The sequence below is a fragment of the Phalangium opilio genome, unplaced genomic scaffold (assembly GCF_054372755.1).
Source record: "Phalangium opilio isolate 3A_F unplaced genomic scaffold, DU_Popi_V2 ptg000042l_1, whole genome shotgun sequence".
In the NCBI taxonomy this organism is placed as follows: domain Eukaryota; kingdom Metazoa; phylum Arthropoda; class Arachnida; order Opiliones; family Phalangiidae; genus Phalangium; species Phalangium opilio.
In genome coordinates, this window is record NW_028324166.1 from 7,451,061 (window position 1) to 7,471,429 (window position 20,369).

General features: G+C 36.8%; 1 protein-coding gene, 1 long non-coding RNA gene and 4 other non-coding genes across 6 annotated transcripts; 3 read left to right on the forward strand and 3 right to left on the reverse strand.

Annotated features, from left to right (window-relative positions):
• The first annotated feature begins 1,422 nt into the window (after positions 1-1,422).
• LOC149678809 (uncharacterized) lies at positions 1,423-2,392 on the forward strand. The gene is made up of 3 exons (XR_016366283.1): positions 1,423-1,503; positions 1,906-2,153; positions 2,238-2,392. It is a non-coding gene; the product is annotated as an uncharacterized LOC149678809 (long non-coding RNA).
• An 11,105-nt stretch (positions 2,393-13,497) lies between these two features.
• On the reverse strand, positions 13,498-13,661 carry LOC149678810 (U1 spliceosomal RNA). The gene has a single exon (XR_016366305.1). It is a non-coding gene; the product is annotated as a U1 spliceosomal RNA (small nuclear RNA).
• Positions 13,662-14,274: 613 nt separating this feature from the next.
• LOC149678811 (U1 spliceosomal RNA) lies at positions 14,275-14,438 on the reverse strand. Its single transcript, XR_016366331.1, has one exon. It is a non-coding gene; the product is annotated as a U1 spliceosomal RNA (small nuclear RNA).
• A 1,397-nt stretch (positions 14,439-15,835) lies between these two features.
• Positions 15,836-15,907, forward strand: TRNAW-CCA (transfer RNA tryptophan (anticodon CCA)). Its single transcript has one exon. It is a non-coding gene; the product is annotated as a tRNA-Trp (tRNA).
• Positions 15,908-15,973: 66 nt separating this feature from the next.
• Positions 15,974-16,045, forward strand: TRNAW-CCA (transfer RNA tryptophan (anticodon CCA)). Its single transcript has one exon. It is a non-coding gene; the product is annotated as a tRNA-Trp (tRNA).
• A 1,140-nt stretch (positions 16,046-17,185) lies between these two features.
• Positions 17,186-18,179, reverse strand: LOC149678814 (solute carrier family 22 member 3-like). Its single transcript, XM_089837206.1, has 3 exons — positions 17,947-18,179; positions 17,640-17,821; positions 17,186-17,321 (listed from the first exon to the last, which is right to left on the reverse strand). Exons 2-3 carry the CDS (start codon positions 17,796-17,798, stop codon positions 17,190-17,192), a joined length of 291 nt encoding a protein of 96 aa, XP_089693332.1. The 5' UTR covers positions 17,799-17,821; positions 17,947-18,179; the 3' UTR covers positions 17,186-17,189.
• Positions 18,180-20,369: the final 2,190 nt, after the last annotated feature.

Consider the following 20,369-nt stretch of genomic DNA (forward strand, 5'->3'; position numbering starts at 1 on the left):
AACTTAAAAATCACATCACCATAATTCTGTCCCATTCACTCTCCCTTAAATGACGAACGAAAAATTCTATACTGCCAAACGCGCTACTATTTCACGTCTACTGGTACTGGTACTAGTACGAGTACAACAGGGCAGGCCAAACTAAGAGCCTTATCGTAGATGTACATCATACAATGTAGCTAAAAACGATGATAAGTGGACGGGACGCTTTCAAAATAAAAGTGTTTTACGTCTTATGTGACAATCTTATGACAAATACTTAAAAACGATCCGAAGTTAACAAGGTCACTGATGAAAAGTTCAAACCTATTTTAAACTTTAATGCCCCCGATGAAACGTTCTCTGGAGGTTTCCAAGAATTGGCAGAAATGTATTGCAATGATTTAAATATTGAAAACAAACTGCTACAATTCAAACATTTCGTGAAGAATGAAGAAAGGAAAAACCCAGAATTATTACATTCCTTTATTCGTAACAATAATATTATTTCAACTTTTCCAAACTTAGAAATTATTTTGTGAATTTACTTGTGTTTGCCAATTAGCAATGCAATTGGCGAAAGATCCTTTTCAGCTCTAAAATGAGTGAAAAACTAATTCAGAACCACAGTAGCCCAAGAAAAATTAAGTTCTTTATCTTTGATATATATATTGAAAAGGATTTACTAAACGACTTCATAGACTATGAAGAGATAATTGATAAATTTCTTTAGCTTGAAAGAAATTTAACTATCGAGTTAAAAAAGAAATTAAATATTCTGTTAAGTGTTAAGCAAATTAAAAATATGTCTCTCTATTATCTTAAACTGTGGTCTGTTGGGGGGCCCGGAACTAAGGCCTTGCCTAGGGCCCGAAAAATTGTTAATCCGGCCCTGACGGTGATGAAGGAAAAGAAGCCGGAATGGACTGACTGGCGTCCATGTGGAATGGACAAAGACCTGAAGATGGTGGCGCATAGAAGCTGGTGTCAATGTGGAATTGACTAAGAACAGAAGATGGTGGTGCATAGAAGCTGGTGCAAGGTGAAATTGACGAAGATCAGAAGATGTATGTGCTAGGAAATTAGCAAGTACAGACTAGTGTCCATGTGGAGTGGACGAAAACCGAAGCTGGTGGTGTTGGAACTCAAGTAGAATAGCCAGAGGAGACAAACCCAAATTTCCGTGAACTGTCAATGCAGTCCGGAAATTGGGAACACGTTTGCTCCGATACGCAAACTGCGAACGCGGTCACGTGGGGCGTGACAGACAGACACACAGACAGACAGACACACAGACACGGCCGGTGTAATACCTCTCCGTGACATACGTCACTCGGAGAGGTAAAAACTTACCAAGTTATCTAATCTCGAGTCTCCTCCATAGGCAATTTCTTTCACTTTGTAGGTACTGTTTATGGCACTAGAGTAAATACTGCAACATTGTTCGTATACGCATTTGAAAGATTCTAAAGAGTTAGATGCCTATTGGTTTAAAAATTAGAATTTCATATTAAATTGTGCAAGGTAATTTAGTAGGGACAGGGATCCACGTAATTTTAGAAGCAGGAATGGAGAACAGAGAAATCTGGACGAAAGTCAACGTCCACAGTTCCCCTTCTCCGGGAAGGGGGGGGGGGTTATGAAATAAGAGGCGGGTCATAGCGACAGAGGTAAAAAGGAACTACGCATTTTTCATCGTTCCGTCAGCAACGTCATCATAAAGTAGTTTAAGTAAGGCAATAAGATAATTTAAAATTTTTGTTACGTGTTGAAGGGAGGGGCTCTATACTGCATGGGCTATGAGCCGGACTGAAGTAAAAGCTAAGCGTTTTCTATTCCTGATTCTAAAATTACATGGATCCCTGTTACGAACGTGTTCATCAACTTCGCTTTCTAAACTTGTTTTTACAAGTTTTTTTAATTTAGCTTTACTTGAAAGCGTAACCCTTTAATACGCTCCATAAATATCGTCTGTTGTCGGGACCTATGGTATCGGATTTGTCCATGCAAGACAAGATTAAAGAGACCGATACATCGTCCGTAAAAGTTTCTACTCCAATTAGGAACAAAATAAGGGCGTGGCCTACTCTGACTTTCCTTCGTTGGGCTCTGTATATGGCTAAAGCTTGATTTACGGTCGATATAAATATACGGAAATCACGCAGCCAGCTTAAGTAAGTCGGACTCTGAAGACCGAATTTTTAATTTTGGGCCAAAAGCGAAAACTGACACATCTATTTTCTTTCTTCTTGACATAGTTTCTAAAAAGCCCTGGCCAACTACTTCGCTCAGGAAATGTATATCGTCGTCAGCTCGATTAATTTGATTTGATGACACCAATGTAAATCCGAACACGATGGAAACAAGTTGGGAAACTAAAATAAACCTCTCCGAGTCGAGACATTTTTCTTAAATAATTGAATAAATGAATTATTTTTATCGTCAGTAATTTACTTTAATATTAGTTAAGTCGTTTTAAGAACCATGTTTCCAATAATCATTTTATACATTGTTAGTGTTGACTTTTGAATTCTAGTGTGTGTCTCTTCAATAACTTTTGGAAATTTAGGATATATAATGCGATTGATTCACAACAAATGATAAGAAAAGCCGCAATTGCGTGAACCTTTGGTGGAAGCGCTGCCATTGGGAGGCTAGACGTTTCTCATAATCCTAGCCACTCGCCGCGTACATCTTAACCCTAAAGACGATAATGGAACTGCGAACGCGCTCCAATTTGCCAACTGCGAACGCGGTAACAGAGAGACAGTCACACACAGACAGGCACTTCCAGTGTAATATCTCTCCATGACGTCATCGTCACTAGGAGAGGTTAAAAAATAAAATTATTAAATTACGCCCGGCCGTCAGACTAAACGTCATACAATTCGGTTGAATCCCTTTGTTGCCGCGTTTCCGTCGCGTGTTCGGTCGAGTGGGAATCTAGCTTTATTCGCCACCAGAAGACGAGTAACAAGAAGCAATGAGACTCCTATATCTATCCTTTATTATTCTTTATAGAAGGTTTTTCCACTCAAACGTTTTGAGAGCCTTAAAGCTACTGAATTAATTTATTCACTAACATGAATATCTAACAGGGTTACCTTGCGTGGCCTCTTACTCGGTGCTAATAGCAGCCTATTTAGTGGTAGCATAGTCCACTCGAATACTGCGCTCAAAGACGCAAGCAGCTCAACCAACGTATAGCGCGAGTAGCTTGCATTCGTGAGCGTAATATTCAAGTGGGATGAACCATCTTCTACGAGAAACCGAAAGACAACAGCAAATACTGAGGTTTGCTTCATACTGGTTATAAAATTTACGTCACTCGAGTGGCGCCAGAATATGGCTCCCCTATCGCTTTTGACCGGGTTAAGTTATTCAGGTTATGAATAAATTCATGGTAACCCAAAGCAATGTGACCACCAAATGCAAAAAAGGTATTTCTACTTATAGAGAATATTAAAGATTGAAGCTTTCAGTAAGTTACAGTGAAATATTGTTGCGAGTGACGAAAATGGTTAATTGGAAAAAAAAATTGTATAACTGTTCATACCTGAATAATGCCGAAAGTGAAGTCCGTCATTATTGCAGACTAAGATTCAAGCGTTCAATGCGAAATATGGAAAAATCTGACACGTTATGCGAACAGTAGAATTCTATAAATATATATGCATATAGAATTATCATAAAGCGTGGCCCTGGGAAGGTTAATAAAAACCTTCCCTAGGACCCAGCATGATATTTGCAATAACAAAGTATTGATCTTTTTCTCTCTAGTTTCTTTGATCGATTACTTTAAATTACCGGGTGTTGATACCAATATCGACGTTTTTTTACTGACCGATTTTTACTGACTCTTTAAACTCTGAGAGATAACCGATTATTTTACCCAATGGAATAATATCGACCGATTAACAACCGATATCGACCGATTTTTACTGACTCTTTATACTCTGAGAGATAACCGATTATTTTACCCAATGGAACGATCTCGACCTATTAACAACCGATATCGACCGATTTTTACCGATTATTAACCGATATATCGGTAAAACAACCTCGAACCGATGTATGGGTAAAAATCTGTAAAATAACCTCGAACCGATGTATGGGTAAAACTCTGTAAAATAACCTCGAACCGTTATTTCCGAGGGGTCGGACGTTTAGGAAAAAGTGTACGGGATTTCGAAATGCAATTTGATTTCGTTGGATTTCATCGGATTTCGTTTGATTTCGTCGGATTTTGTTTGATTTCAGAATTCGATAAAATCCAATGGATTTCATCGAATTTTGAGATTTTTCCCGTGATTCCGTCGGATTTTGCTATATTTACCGTGATTTCGACTTATTTTGCGATATTTCCGCTGATTTCGTTGGATTTTGAGGTTTCTCGCGTGATTTCCTCGGATTTTGAGTTTTTTCCCCGTAATTTCGTCGGATTTTCTGATTTCTGTTGATTTTGGATTTCGTGAATTTTGTAAAGGATTTCACGATTTCTTTACTGATTTCGCTTCTGATTTCGTGATTTCTATGTTGATTTCGTGATTTGTTTGTTGATTTTGTGATTTTTTTACTGATTTTATGATTTCTTTACTGATTTTGTGATTTCGTTGCTGATTTCGGATTTTTTTTATTTGATTTCGAAATCAGCATTGATTTTGGATTTCTTAAATTGGATTTCACGGGTAGCGTACGGGATTTCTTGAATGACCAACCCCTCGGTTATATCGGTAAAATAACCTCGAACTAATATATCGGTAAAAGTCGGCAAAATAACTTCGAATGAATATATATGTTAATATAGGCAAATTAAGTTCGAACCGATATATCGATAAAAATAGGTAAATTAATCTCGAACCAATATATCGTTAAAATCGGTAAATTAAGCTAGAACCGATATATCGTTAAAAAAGCAAATTAGGTTCGAGCCCATGTATCATTTAAAATTTGTAAATGAAGCTCGAAAAGATGCATCGGTAAATTAAGCTCGAAAAGATGCATCGGTAAACTAAGCTTGAAGAGATATTTCGGTAAATTAAGCTTGAACCGATATATCGGTTAAAGTACCATGTCGGTCATCGATATCGTATCGATTTGTGCCCATCACTACTTAATACGTTACCGTTTCTCTCTTAAATGCGAAAATAGTTTGGATTTTGATGTATTCGGGGCGTTACGATATTTCTTTATTGGGCATAAAAGAGCAATCCTGCTTGTAAATTCAATTCGATTTTCCTGTTTGCAACTGTGACTGTATTCATACGCGATATTTTTTCCAGTTTTCAGCAAATAATTTGAATTACACGTCGCCTCTCTTCGCGTCCACACTTTCCTACTATCTCTTAGTAATTTATTTTAAAATTCACTAGTACATTTAATTCAGAATGATAAGTGTAATACGGCAAGGCCAATTGAAAAGCGCGTTAAAATTTAGCTTGGTTTTCCATTTTTAACTACCGAGATACTATTCTATTTTGCGCCGTATTTTAATAGCTTTCCACGCAACGAAGTTCGTCGTTTTAATCAAAATTTAGACCGCTTTTGAAACGAATAACAGTTTGGTTTTCCGACTCTCCGAGGAATCTTAAATGTCAAACTACTTCACCGTGACTAATAATAGCGGAAAAGGGTTTAGAAGTAAGGAAAGCCAACCGAGGGCAACGTTGAACATTTCTAGAACTAAGCCTCATTATTCTTAAACATACGAAAGTTGAAATTTAACTGGTGAAAGAAAATAAAAAGCCAGAAGAAGGATAAGGGACTAGAAGTATTGAGGTAACCAAATTCTTCACTTGGCGAAAGTGAATATTCTTGATATGACACCAACGGTTGACCCTCTGGTACCGGTTTCTGAATTTTCCCTCCAAAACGAGAGACGCTCGCGGCGGTAGACGACCGAACTAGATTCAAGCACCCGCGTCCGTGTTCCGCGGCTTTAGGTTGAATGGAAGGGTAGGAAATTGTTTTGGAACTCGACCAATTTTCTTCTCTCTAGTGTAGGCGCGATGGAAGCGGCATAAAATCCTCAAATTTGTTCACTAGTGCAAGGATCTATTTCCAATGCTAGAGCTCTTTACTTCTAGTCTCATCCTACTTCTGGTGTATTAAAATGTATATATGTGTGTGTGTTTCTGATAAGTATGTCAAAAATTAAAGGATGTGTTCTTTGGGTCTAACTGAGTGAAATTTTTCATAGAAGAAGCGGAGTAAAACATTCAGTTTCGCAGATATGGGCCCGCAAACATTGTCCCTTAAAAACGAGGAAATTGGCACAAATGTGGAGTAAGATACATCGCTTTGGTCCCATTGAACCGAATTCCCATTCGACAGAAGGGGTTTTTTTTTGGGGTCCCATTCGACCGAACGTAGCCAAAGGTGCGATTTTATTATAGTCCCATTGGACCGAAATTCTATTGAACTGGAAGAAGACATACTGTGTGGTTTTGCATTAAATATATTTTTAATTTCACAACTTATTATTGTTAAAATAAATGTGAGTTGAAAATGTACTACTGCACTGATTTTAACTACGTTTTAATTACGGCGAACCTCACCTACCCTAGCCTAACCTAACCTAACCCAACCCAACCTTGTTTGGAGGTAAAAAGATTATTTATATGAGTATTAAAAGCCCGCCTCTTACCACGAACAATTTATTAGCAATAATAGAAATATTTTGGAAAAGATGTCAGATAATTAATTGGAGAATATTTTGGAAAAGGTGGCAGCTAATTAATAGGAGAATATTTTGGAAAAGGTGGCAGCTAATTAATAGGAAAATCTTTTGGAAAAGGTGGCAGCTAATTAATAGGAGAATATTTTGGAAAATGTGGTAGCTAATTAGTAAGAGAATGTTTTGGAAAAGGTTGCAGCTAATTAATAGGAGAATATTTTGGAAAAGGTGGCAGCTAATTAATAGGAGAATGTTTTGGAAAAGGTGCTAGCTAATTAAAAGGAGAATATTTTGGAAAAGGTGGTAGCTAGTTAAAAGGAGAATGTTTTGGAAAAGGTGGTAGCTAATTAAAAGGAGAATATTTTGGAAAATGTGGCAGCTAATTAGTAGGAGAATGTTTTGGAAAAGGTTGCAGCTAATTAATAGGAGAATATTTTGGAAAAGGTGGCAGCTAATTAATAGGAGAATGTTTTGGAAAAGGTGCTAGCTAATTAAAAGGAGAATATTTTGGAAAAGGTGGTAGCTAGTTAAAAGGAGAATATTTTGGAAAATGTGGTAGCTAATTAGTAAGAGAATGTTTTGGAAAAGGTTGCAGCTAATTAATAGGAGAATATTTTGGAAAAGGTGGCAGCTAATTAATAGGAGAATGTTTTGGAAAAGGTGCTAGCTAATTAAAAGGAGAATATTTTGGAAAATGTGGTAGCTAATTAGTAAGAGAATGTTTTGGAAAAGGTTGCAGCTAATTAATAGGAGAATATTTTGGAAAAGGTGGCAGCTAATTAATAGGAGAATGTTTTGGAAAAGGTGCTAGCTAATTAAAAGGAGAATATTTTGGAAAAGGTGGCAGCTAGTTAAAAGGAGAATATTTTGGAAAATGTGGTAGCTAATTAGTAAGAAAATGTTTTGGAAAAGGTTGCAGCTAATTAATAGGAGAATATTTTGAAAAAAGTGGCAGCTAATTAATAGGAAAATCTTTTGGAAAAGGTGGCAGCTAATTAATAGGAGAATGTTTTGGAAAAGGTGGTAGCTATTTAAAGGGAGAATATTATGGAAAAGGTGTCAAACCAAACCAAACCAAACCTAACCTAACCTAACCTAACCCACCCGAAACCAAAATATTAAAATTTTAGTTTAAAATTTAAAGACATTGATGGAACTACCATTAAGACTGTACTTCATTTTAAGAACAATTTGTTTATTAATTCTATATATCTCTTGCCTTGAAAGGAATGAAAGTGAGCGTTTTAATTAGTATCACGAAACATTTACTTTTAATATTATTAACATACCTTTCGTAGATTCGAACCAACAACCTATCGCTTCGCAGTCCAACATCGTATCCTCTACACCACTGAATCGCTGACGGCTACAGTGTTTCAAGTTATATTCATGTATTTTTTAGGGGCATATTCGGACGATTGGGATTTCGGTCCATCGGGAATATAGCCATTGGGCTGGAAATCTAAAATCATTGCGGGATATTCGGTCGAATGGGATTTCGGTCCATTGGGAATTCTGTTGAAAGGAACGATACCGATACATCAGCCTGCCCATCTTGTTTAGACAATTTCAATATCCTCCAATCTTAGAACGTTAATGGGCAAAAAGCAAAAGTGTACGATCTACCTTGAAAGTTTTGAGAAATTAAGTTTGTTGATGAAAATCATGTTTTTCTCATAAACCTACCTTCATATAAGTATTTAGCTTAGTGTGAACGCTTATGTTGTTATGTTACTTATGGTTAAACTTTTAAACCTTATTTTATTCGAGGGAGGGATCCAAAATTTCGCCTACTTGCCTGAATTCCGAAACCAAAGTTTAAACTAACTTCGCGAAATAAGTTAATTGAGCCATTGCGTGTTGTGAGTTTAACCTATCTTAGTTTAAGTATACGCTTTTAACTATAGACTGGACACTCAGGAAAAGGTCAGGTAAAATAACGTTATACCTTAAAAGAACCTCTTACCCCTACCTTACCCTTAGCCCTCTCTGCCTGTGAGAATTCAACCAATAACCTAGGGTTACGAGGTTCAATTTAGCAAACGCCACTAAACAAATGGCGGTGCAGCAGTCTTCATTTTTAAGACTAATTGAATGCTTACTATTTTGTAATAAGAGATCATTTATTTTTTAAATAATTTGGCTTTTAATGTATAATGTTATGCTATGTTACCAGACCTTTTTCTTTCAATATCCTAATAGATTTTGTTCGTTGCGAATGCGACAGAATTTTTGATAGTTGATCCCAGGGCGACTCTTCAACTTGGATCAGGAAAGTTTTATCCCTAAATGAAAATCTCTATTGGCTTTCAGCAACTGGAGTATAACGTCCGGGTCAAAGAAATATTAAAAAGTTTTTCGCTTGTTTATAGAATTCTCCCTATTAACCTATCGCACAAGGGGCTTGGTGGCGCAATGGTAGCGCGTCAGACTCCTGGGACCCTATTCTCTAACTACATTTGGATCGTTCCTAATCCAAATGATTTGGATTTGGGGTCGGCTCATCCCCAAATGACACTAATCCATATTCTGTAACTCCAAATCCCTTTTCATTTGGTTCAAACCCTATCCAAACATTTGGCAAGCCAAATGGCCGGCCAAATCGTCATTTGGATAGCTCTTTTCCCCATTTTCACCCCGTTTGTGGCCGCCATTTTTTTTAAGGGGAAAAAATTTGAGAGTGGGTTCTTTTTCGTGGTCATTTTCATATTTTTTGAGGATTTGCTTATGGATGGATTTTAAATATAATATAAAGTAGGTTTCAAGCTTTAATATAAGCCTAATATCATAATTTTCCACCTTTTTATTGTCCCACAATCTATTTCTAAACTTGGCCCTTTTTTTAAGGCGGTGAAATTGCGCTAAGCCTTGGCTTCCCGTTAATTTTTGCCATTTAAATGTTTGCCTCTCGAGTCTCGTTGCCCGTTACTTCGCCTTCTCTTATCGTCGTATTTTTAAAGTTTAGACTTTGAAAGTAGTGCTTTGTTTTCTTAAATTTAACTTAATTGTATAAGATTTCAATATTATAATTGCGTTAAACGTCGGTATTTACGAATTCAAGGGACGCGCCTTGCATTTGAATTTCGTTCCCTCGAAACCACCCCCTTTAAGGGGCCGGACTCCGAAGGCTTTTTCTTTATCGTCTGTCAGCCCCCAAAACAGCTGTAGTCAGGGCCGGAAATAAGCACAGGACACTGGACATTGTCCAATAAAATTTTAAAATGTCCAATAACTTTTTTAAAAACTAAGGGGGTCACTGAACAGTTTGACCAATAAATTTTCCGAATTTTTGATAGCTTGGCTATGGAGAAGCGACACTATTTTTGAAAACTCAGTGGACAATGTCCTATAAATTTCTCATTCAAACAGGGGGGTCACTGGACACTTGTCCCATAAGAAATTTTTCTTATTTCCGGCCCTGGGGCTAACTGAAAACAGCTGTGCTGAAAAATAGGAATAAAGCAACTTTTTGTCTTTGAATACATTCGGTTCAATGGGAAGATAATATTAAGTGCTAGCATTGTGCTCAGGGCCGGAAATAAGCACAGGACACTGGACATTGTCCAATAAAATTTTAAAATGTCCCATAATTTATTCAAAAACTAAGGGGGTCACTGGACAGTTTGACCAATAAATTTTCCCAAGTTTTGATAGCTAGACTATGGAGATGCAACACTATTTTTGCGCATTCCAGTGGACAATGTCCAATAAATTTTCAAGTCACACAGGGGGTCACTGGACACATGCCCTATAAGAAATTTCTCTTATTTCCGGCCCTGGCTGTAGTGAATGTTATTTACTAAAAAAATGTATGCGGTCAGTGTGTTGTTTTTGCATTTTAATGCTTCTAATCGTGATACGCGTCGAGGTTTACGAATCCAACGTGTGTTGCTAAATGAAAATCAAGGGTGGATACTATATGATCTATGCTTTAAAAGGAATTTGACGGCGAAAGTCAAGCAAAACGGTATTAGGCCTTGCCAAAAGTTGACAGCTATAGCATGGATTTATAATAGAAGCTTACGCTTCATGGATATGTCACTCACCTTAAAACGCGCACAACATTTATTCCTCGTCTGAAATGGCGCGAGCTAGTACCAGCCTGGCACAAGCGTTTGTGACGTAGAATTTGAGGCAAATTCAGGAGGGGGTTGGAAGTCGACGTGTTTCAATCTCGCGCGCGAAGTAACTTTTGAATAGCGCGCGCGAAATAATTTTTTTGAAAAGAGCGCGCGCGCACGCGCCGAGAGAAAAACTTTTGCCTCAATTTCTACGTCATCAGCACCCCAGTCCCCACCCGCGAGAATTTTTATGACATAAATGTGTTTAAAATCAAAATGCCTTACTGAAGGCTACAGTGAAATATCCAGGAAGCGTGAGCTTCTATTATAAATCCATGGCTATAGCAAGCCTTCCTCGATAATCACTATCACATGTCAATGATGTAAGAAATTGACCCTCGGATATCCTGTGACTAGGAGATGGTTATAAAGTTACTAAGTCTCGATTTTGGAGGTAGATACTGTCTAGTGACACTTAAAGTAACGATTTAATCTTATAAACAGACTACCATCATAAGCCCATATCGTAAATTAACCGATGTTGATATCAAAGCTTAATAATTTTTTTTAACTCCATGAATCTTAAATATCAACATCAAAAATTATCTACTGAAAGAGATAACTACTTATATTCCATTCAAATTTCTCGCAACATATCAAATTAACGAGTAGAAATGTGCAAATGAAGTTCAAACCGATTAATTGGGCAAATTGCTATATTGGCCACCATTACCGATCACAGATAGATTTGCGTCCTTCAGTAGTGTTTATTATGCTTGTAAAATGGTAAGCGAAATCTGTGATTAAAGTTTAAAATAGACAGAGGCAAAAACGGCTTTATTCATATCAACTCGATTACCAAATATCTAAATTTGACCAAAATTAACAAAGTATTCTCTTCATGATTAAAAATCTTGTTTGAAGCAGCAAGCCATCTAATCCTTATTTACCTTCTTTTGAAAAAAAAAGTAGGTTGATACCTCTTTCAGTAGATGATTGATTGATATTTCAGTTTCATTGAGTTTAAAAAAAATTAAGCATGGGCGAATACCAGTTTTTGACTGTCGAGACGAATATCGAATAGTGAAAAATTTTCTTATCGAATACCGAGACGAATAGTTGTTTGGGAACCGAATATCGAATAATTAGGCTTAACTTAAAATTGCCCTTATCGAATAGTTATCGAATAGTCAGAAATAGAAGGATTCAAAAAATGTCTAAGTGGCCAATGAAAAGCGTGGGAAAAAAGAAGAAAAAAAAACGGTCCGCAGACAAACTTTCACACGCTATAGAGTAGTAGCACTTCAGGCCTATTTTCCCATAGAAACTTATACATTAAAAAGTGTAACTGCCATTACTTTTTTAAAACATTTTTAGGGTTAATATTTTTGTTTTCTCGAATAGTTAATCGAATATTTAACGAATAGTTAGTCGAATATTTAACGAATAGTTGGTCGAATATTTAACGAATAGTAGGCCCGAATAGTAAAATTCACTATTCGATATTCGTTCGAATACCCGAAATGGGGATTATCGAATATCGAGACGGTTATTCGTCTCGATATTCGATCGAGTTATTCGTGTTACTCGAGTATTCGCCCATGCTTAAAAAAAATTGATTCCACCATTGGTTAATTTACAATATTGACCAATCGACAATCACAAATTTTAATAACTAAATTACAAAAACCGGTTCAAAACTTTATTAGTTTTGAAACAATTAAATTCTAATATTAAACATATGTACTAGTTAATTCCTCGTTGGTGATTAATTTATTGCCTTAGTGAAATTAACGCTGAATTTTATATACACAAAATAAATAATAACTTAGCTTCTAAAATTCAAATGTAAAAATGTGTGCATTATTTCCCAATTAATAAAAGATATCCACCTATTTTTCATTCATATTAATTTCCCACTTAATATTAATTAGGCCTAATAAGCTTAAACTATCAAATTAAGAGGTTTCTTAATTTTACAAAATTATTACAATCTAACATGCAAAAACCCAAGGCTTAAAAACATTTTACTTTTATATTAAACGCTGCAAAAGAATTGACCAATAAACAGTAAGTAAAATTAGGTAATGAAAGAGGAAGTGACGTGCATTTGGTTTGGATAAAGGTTTGGCGGCAGATCCAAATGTCGATTTGGATTTGGGTTAGAGAATACGGTTTTAAGCGCCCTATCCAAATGGAGCCGATCCAAACGTTTAGATTTGGATCATCGTCCAAATGATTTAGATTTTTAGAGAATAGGCTCCCAGATCTGAAGGCTGCGTGTTCGAATCACGTCCGGGGTTTCATTTTGTTTTAAGATCCATTGTAGGGTTATGATGAGGAGATGCCCAGTTATGAAAAGTACGGCCAAATCATGTCTTGGAAAATAAGTGAATTAACGTTTGAAACTAGTGATTTCTCCACGAAATTTTTACAGTGGATTTTTTCATCCAGAAATAGAGTAATTTCGGTAGAGAGTATCCCCAATGTTGGGAGCAACTTTTTAAAAGAGAAAATTTACTATTTGCCCCGGAAGGAGGGATATTACTAAGGTAAGAGATAAAGGGTTATGACGTTGCCATATATGGAAAGAAATTACTCTAAACAAGAGTTTAAATAATTTGGGTCTTCGTTGAATCACGGTACATGTATTACACACTGCATATTAACAGTATGTCACAGACTACTTCAAAACCTTCAAGCGCAGTTTGAACAACCGACAAAGAATGCACTGAGAGTTATTTTGTGTGATATGTGATTAACCTTTTATTTCAATACTTGTGGGGGTGAGCGCGAACGCACGACCCCCGCTACCATAAATAGCACGCCCCACTAATCACGATTAGTGATAGTGGTGAGGGTCAACTCGATCGGAGTGCAATGATCGGGTCTCGCCCCAGCCCGCCTCCTCGAAGATCAAGGCCGCAGCGACGCCAGGTAAGTATGCTTAAATCGAAACTGACATTAGCTTTTATACAAAAGATTGAAAGCTAACATTAGACGTAAATGCAAAATTTAATAAGAATTTGATTGTGCTTTTATAGACAAAGTTTAGGTTTAATGCTTTCAATAAAGGGTTAAGGTGAAGAGACGATAAATTATCGAAAATATGATCCAATTATTTCGAGGACAATAGTTGAATTAAGATTTAATGATTTCTTCTTGTAATACGGATAGTAAATACAGTTGAATTTTCTTTCAGCAGTAAACCACATCGATGTAACTAAGAGGGAAAGGCACGGGGTAAAACTTTGCCTTCCATCTCGCTTTTTGGCGCCTGCGCTGTAGGCTTAGGGGATCTTGAGATTGCGCAGAGACAGCAACGCATCAACCCCCTTGAACGTCCCGATATTGAGGGTTGCCTACCCCCTTTTTTACGTCGAAAAAGTCTATACGAAAGCTCTGTTTTGTTTTACGTTGTTTCACTACACATGCATGACGCACTGCATGTTTTTAAAATCTCACACACTTCTTCAGATGCACATTGTATTTCAATTCAGAAAACAATGAACGCGTTAAGTTATATGATATATGTTTAACTTTGAATTTGTTTATTAGTGGGGGTGAGCGCGAACGCACGACCCCCGCTACCAAAAATAGTACGCCCCACTGATCAAGATTAGTGATAGTGATGAGGGTCAACCCGATCGGAGTGCAGTGACCGAGTCTCGCCCCAGCCCGCCTCCTCAAAGATCAAGGCCGCAGCGACGCCAGGTAAGTATGCTTAAATAGAAACTGACATTAGCTTTTATACAAAAGATTGAAAGCTAACATTAGAAGTAAATGCAATATTTAATAAGAATTTGATTGTGCTTTTATAGACAAAGTTTAGGTTTTATGCTTTCAATAAAGGGTTAAGGTGAAGAGACGATAAATTATCGAAAATATGATCCAAGTATTTCGAGGACAATAGTTGAATTTAGAATTAATGACTTCTTCTTGTAATACGGATAGTAAATACAGTTGAATTTTCTTTCAGAAATAAACCATTTCGATGTAACCAAGAGGGAAAGGCACGGGGTAAAACTTTGCCTTCCATCTCGCTTTTTGGCGCCTGCGCTGTAGGCTTAGGGGATCTTGAGATTGCGCAGAGAGAGCAACGCATCAACCCTCTTGAATGTCCCGATGTTGAGGGTTGCCTACCCCATTTTTTACGTCGAAAAAGTCTATACGAAAGCTCTGTTTTGTTTTACGTTGTTTCACTACACATGCATGACGCACTGCATGTTTTTAAAATCTCACACACTTCTTCATATGCACATTGTATTTCAATTCAGAAAACAATGAACGCGGTAAGTTATATGATATATGTTTAACTTTGAATTTATTTTTTTGTGGGGTGAGCGCGAACGCACGACCCCCGCTACCAAAAATGGTACACCCCACTGATCACGATCAGTGATAGTGGTGAGGATCAACCCGATCGGAGTGCAGTGACCGAGTCTCGCCCTAGCCCGCCTCCTCAAAGATCTAGGCCGCAGCGACGCGAGTAAGTGTGATTAAAGTGGAACTGACCTTAGCTTATACATTAACGATGAAAAGCCAATATAAGAAGTTAATTCAATATTTATTACTAATTTTGGTTTTAAGTATCTTAAAGGGTTAATGTGAGAAGAGTTTTACCCTTAGAAAACCAATTTGATTTACGCTTGCACACTAATGCTATCCGTGGTATTGATAATACAACAATCAATATAACGCTCTTTATTTGAAATTTTACATTAATGTTAATATCAATTCCGAGTTATTGCGACTTAGTCCCAAGTTTATCAGCGAAACAATCCTGAAAAACCATAAGAAATAATTAAGTACAACTTTCATCTTTAAAAAAAGTACACCGAAGCGTCGACTTACCATCATGGGCTGTATTTCCTTCTCCGCCATTTCTTTGGTTATTTTCTAAAATTTGAATTAATAACATCAATTAAAAAGAAATTAATTAATTAGATATAATGACGGAGTAAGAATGAAATGAATCAGAATTCCAATACCTTTTCAGTCATTTGTTCTTTTTTACATTTGTCAAACTGAAACCATTAATAAAATAAGGTCAAAGAAATATTAAAATTTAGTTTTTCGCTTGTTTATAGAGTTCTACCCGCTAAACCTTAGTGCAAGGGGCTCGGTGGCGCAATGGTAGCGCGTCTGACTCCAGATCAGAAGGATGCGTGTTCGTATCCCGTCCGGGTCAAAGAATTTTTAAAATTTAGTTTTTCGGTTGTTTATACAATTCTACCTATTAAATTTCCGTACAAAGGGCTCGGTGGCGCAATGGTAGCGCGTCTGACTCCAGATCAGAAGGCTGCGTGTTCGAATCACTTCCGGGTCAAAGACTTTTTAAAATTTAGTTTTTCGGTTGTTTATACAATTCTACCTATTAAATTTTCGTACAAAGGGCTCGGTGGCGCAATGATAGCGCGTCTGACTCCAGATCAGAAGGCTGCGTGTTAGAATCACGTCCGGGTCAAAGAAATATTAAAATTTAGTTTTTCGCTTGTTTATAGAATTCTACCTATTAAACAAGGGGCTCGGTAGCGCGTCTGACTCCAAATCAGAAGGCTGCGTGTTCGAAAGAAATGTTAAAATTTAGTTTTTCGCTTGTTTAAAGAATTCTACCTATTAAACTTTCGTACAGAGGGCTCGGTGGCGCAATGGTAGCGCGTCTGACTCCAGATCAGAAGGCTGCTGCATGTTCGAATCACGTCTGGGGCATAGAAATGTTAAAATTTAGTTTTTCGCTTGTTTATAGAATTCTACCTATTAATCCTATTAGTCGCGAGCACCGCATTTGATTAAGTTGACCAAAAATGACCTTAAGCTATTAATCGAACACAATTCTGAAACTAGTCGAGTCTCATTTAATGTAAACGAAAGGGGAAAATCGGTGGTTTGCACCTCCTTCGATGTCGTTTTAGTGGACTGTAAAGCGGCGGGGTTCGTTCGATGTGTAAAATGTAGTTCAATACTCTCGTGGGACGCAAAGAATGGAACCCACTCCTTGTTGAACCACGTTCAGTCATGCGCAAGAATTCCTAATTATTTTTTAAGATCAAATTAGTGTTTCATTAACACCAAGCGTTCTAATAAACGCACAGTGACTATTCCTTATTAACAATTAAAGACTTCAATTTACTCAAGTTTTTAGAACTACTCATGATTTATTCCTAAATTCTTTATGAAGAACCATGACAAAAAATCTGGGTTACCATTTATTCGTATATATCTTATTTATAAGATATATCTTATTTCTGAGTAATATTTATTTAGTTAAATTAATATTATTTTTGAACAAAGTGAGATAGACCCGTTTATGATGTAATAGTCACGCAAATAGCAAAGGTTTTTCCTTTATATCTAAGCATTTTCTTACGTTAAATGTCATCATACTTCTGTAAATATTCTGAGATAATGTATATCCGATTCCGAGTTCTAATTACAATCAATCCAAATCTAGCCATTTTTGAGCAATAGTTTTATTTTATTTCTGCTAGCGTATCTGGAAGCTTAGAGTATTTAGTTTCCGGTAGAAACATAATGGTTCCCGCGCTTATAATTGACAGAAGTCCGAAAACACCAAACATGACGGACACACTGGTAGCTGCGACCTAAAAATTAAATTTTAAACCAGTTTGAAAATCATCTAACACCATAGGAAACATAACAAGAATAAACATGACTCTTTCCAGTGTCTTCATGCTGAATTACCTAAGGAAGGTTTGTCACTATAGGAGATTTTCCTGTTAATGCATGCTAGGGGTAACTATAAAACCACATTACTTCCACGAATGGGTTGACAAATAAATCGTTTCTATTCAGAAATCCCGTTTTACGTGCGTATCATTCTTATCATTGCTATGTCTCTTTTGACAACAGGAATCGAACGATCAGGTTTCGTGGCAAGTATGGAAAAAACAGTCACGTACCAACTGGTTAACGAAAGGTGAAAATACTCCGCCTAAACTTGCAAATCCCCCGGCAATACCAACGCCCGTCGACCTGAGTGACGTCGGGAACAGTTCAGTCGAGAACGGATACACGAAATTGAAACTTGAATTGACCCAAAATTTTCCAAGGATAACCATTATAATTTGGCCAACGTGATTCCCTGCATATCGCAGAGAAATTAATAGAGATGGACTGCCTATTCACGCACATGTTTATAAACCTACCATGGGGTATGGCAATAGTAGCGAAATAGACAACGCCCGTGATTAAAAGTCCACCTATTACCAATGTCTTGTGTCCGAAGTATCGTTCTGCTATCAAACAAAATGCGATGCTTGGTAGCTCAATGACAGCCAAGTAAAACACATTCCAGAATTCGTTTCCACCCAAAACATTGGCGGTTAAAGCCACCGCCATGTAGATTAAGTTACAAATAAACCTAAAATTTAACCAAATTCTATTCACTTTTTAGTTGACGATGCGCGTAGTTTGAACAACGTATGTTTGACAGTATTTTGTCGTTAGTACTAGCTACCGCGAACTGACTGTGACGTAATGACAAGCTTACCAACATAAACACAGAATTATAGAGCGTTTCCTCATTTCTCTGGTGCGAAAGAGATCTAAGAGATTCAAGCCGGTATTACTCCTTCCATCTGATTGTATCTGCAGAAAGAAAATGGTCAACGTTTATGAGCACTGAGCAGTTATTCATTGATGAAAAAATCCTCGAAATGAAAAAAGTAGCCCATGCATTCTCAATATGGTATGAAACCTGATAGACACACACTCTAAGAAAAAAAGGTTCTACTTTGCCGAGAAAAGGGTTCTTAACGCTTGTCCCCTATTTTAAACCTTTTTTTGATCTACATAGAACCCTTTGATATGAGTTCTCTATAAAGCCCTAAGGAGTTCATCTACGATCCGAGCTGGGGTTTTTCTTTGAACCAAGTTAGTTTCTTTTGGAACCGTTTTAGGTTCCTACCTGAATCATGTAACGTGTGATTCAAAACCTTGTTCAGTTGTAATCGGAACCATGTGTAGTTTGACTGAGAACCGTGTTGAGTTCGACTCTGAACCTGGTTTAGTTCGACTCTGAACCTGGTTTAGTTCGACTCTGAACCCCACTTCGTACGGTTAAGAACCGTATTGCGTTAAACCCAGAACCCGGTTTATTCGACTCAGAACCCGGTTTAGTTCGATCCAGAACCCTGTTTAATTATAATCCGAACGCTGTGTAGTTTGACTCTGAATCATGTCGAGTTGGCTCAGAACCCTGTCGAGTTAGCCTAAGAACCCTGTTTCGTACGGCTAAGAACCGTATTGAGTTAGACCCAGAACTCCAGGTAGTTTGACTCTGAACCGTGTTGAGAGCGCCTAAGAACCGCGTTGCAATCAACCCAGAACCAGTGTAGCTCGACTCTGAACCCGGTTTAGTTCAAATCAAAAACTGATTTATTTTGACTCAGAGCCCTCGGTTGTTTCAACACCGATGGAACTACATCATATCATATCATATGACCACCTTATAGAGGTTCTTATTTTAACAGTGTTAGGTTGCAATCGTAACAATGATTTTCAATTTTTCTCTCTTGGTGACTTTTTTAAAACTCTTCACCACTATATATAAATGTAGTAAAGCTGAATTAAAGAGTAAACACCAAATTTGAAATATTAATGTAAAAATAATTTCTTGGAATATTGAAATGAAACAGAACTTTGTAGCTACAAAACTACAAAAGGAATCGTAATGCCAAAATATATTTAACATATTTTCATTTAATATTCAGCAATAAAAAAATGTTATGATTTTGTAAGAGATCATTTCATCCTACTCGCTTTATATTAACCTTGTGATTCTATTCATATGCAATCTTCATTACTCGTTCTATATAAACTTGCACTTGTGTCGTTCCGTAGAAAAGAAGATTATCTTAAATAATTAAATAAATATAACTTATATAAATTTTTTTAATCGTCAGTATTTTTCCTTAATACTAGTTAAGCCGTTTTAAGAAACGTTATACTTAAAATGAATTAATACATAGCTATTTTTGACGTTTGACTTCTAGCGTACACCGATTTCACAATTTTTGAAAATTTAGGGTATATAAGGCGATTCATTCACAAATGATAAGAATAAGTGCAATTGCGTGAGCATTTGGTGGATGCCCTGTCATAGACCTTTTCACACTTATGGCCGCGCATGAGAAGTTGCAATGTTTGGGGGCATGAGTTATAGCGCTTCTATGGAGTTAACGTGTAAACTAAACTACGATGGACGTATGGGAGAACTTTTTGAAATTTAATATTAAAATAAAATGCCTAGTATTTAAAACCTAGATAGTACAATTAAAACCATGTTAAGAAATAAAGTGTTTAAGTTCTAATGGAAACGATGCATTGATATTAGTACGCCGCCGCTATAACTCACTAAGCCTTGGCGACGGTATGGGATCATCGCTTGATCGTAGGGCTCGGACTCCGTTATACATTATCCAAAATTATAGATATTGAGATGTATATATTATTAATAGATATAGCGGAACGAATAATGCTAATGAATTCGTTATTTACAAACAATAACATATGTATATAGAAGACCTTAGTGGATTATCAATTGACATTGTTAGTATACAACATTCGCGCTAGATATTTCTAATCGCGTATAATATTGGCAAGCTAAACGGATAACATATTTGTTCATA

Coding starts and splice junctions, on each gene's coding strand:
- LOC149678814 (XM_089837206.1), bottom strand. CDS start 17,798: ATGGTTATCCTTGGAAAATTTTGGGTCAATTCAAGTTTCAATTTCGTG. Junction 17,322..17,639: donor CACCTTTCGTTAACCAGTTG/GTACGTGACTGT, acceptor TTTAATTTTTAG/GTCGCAGCTACCAGTGTGTC.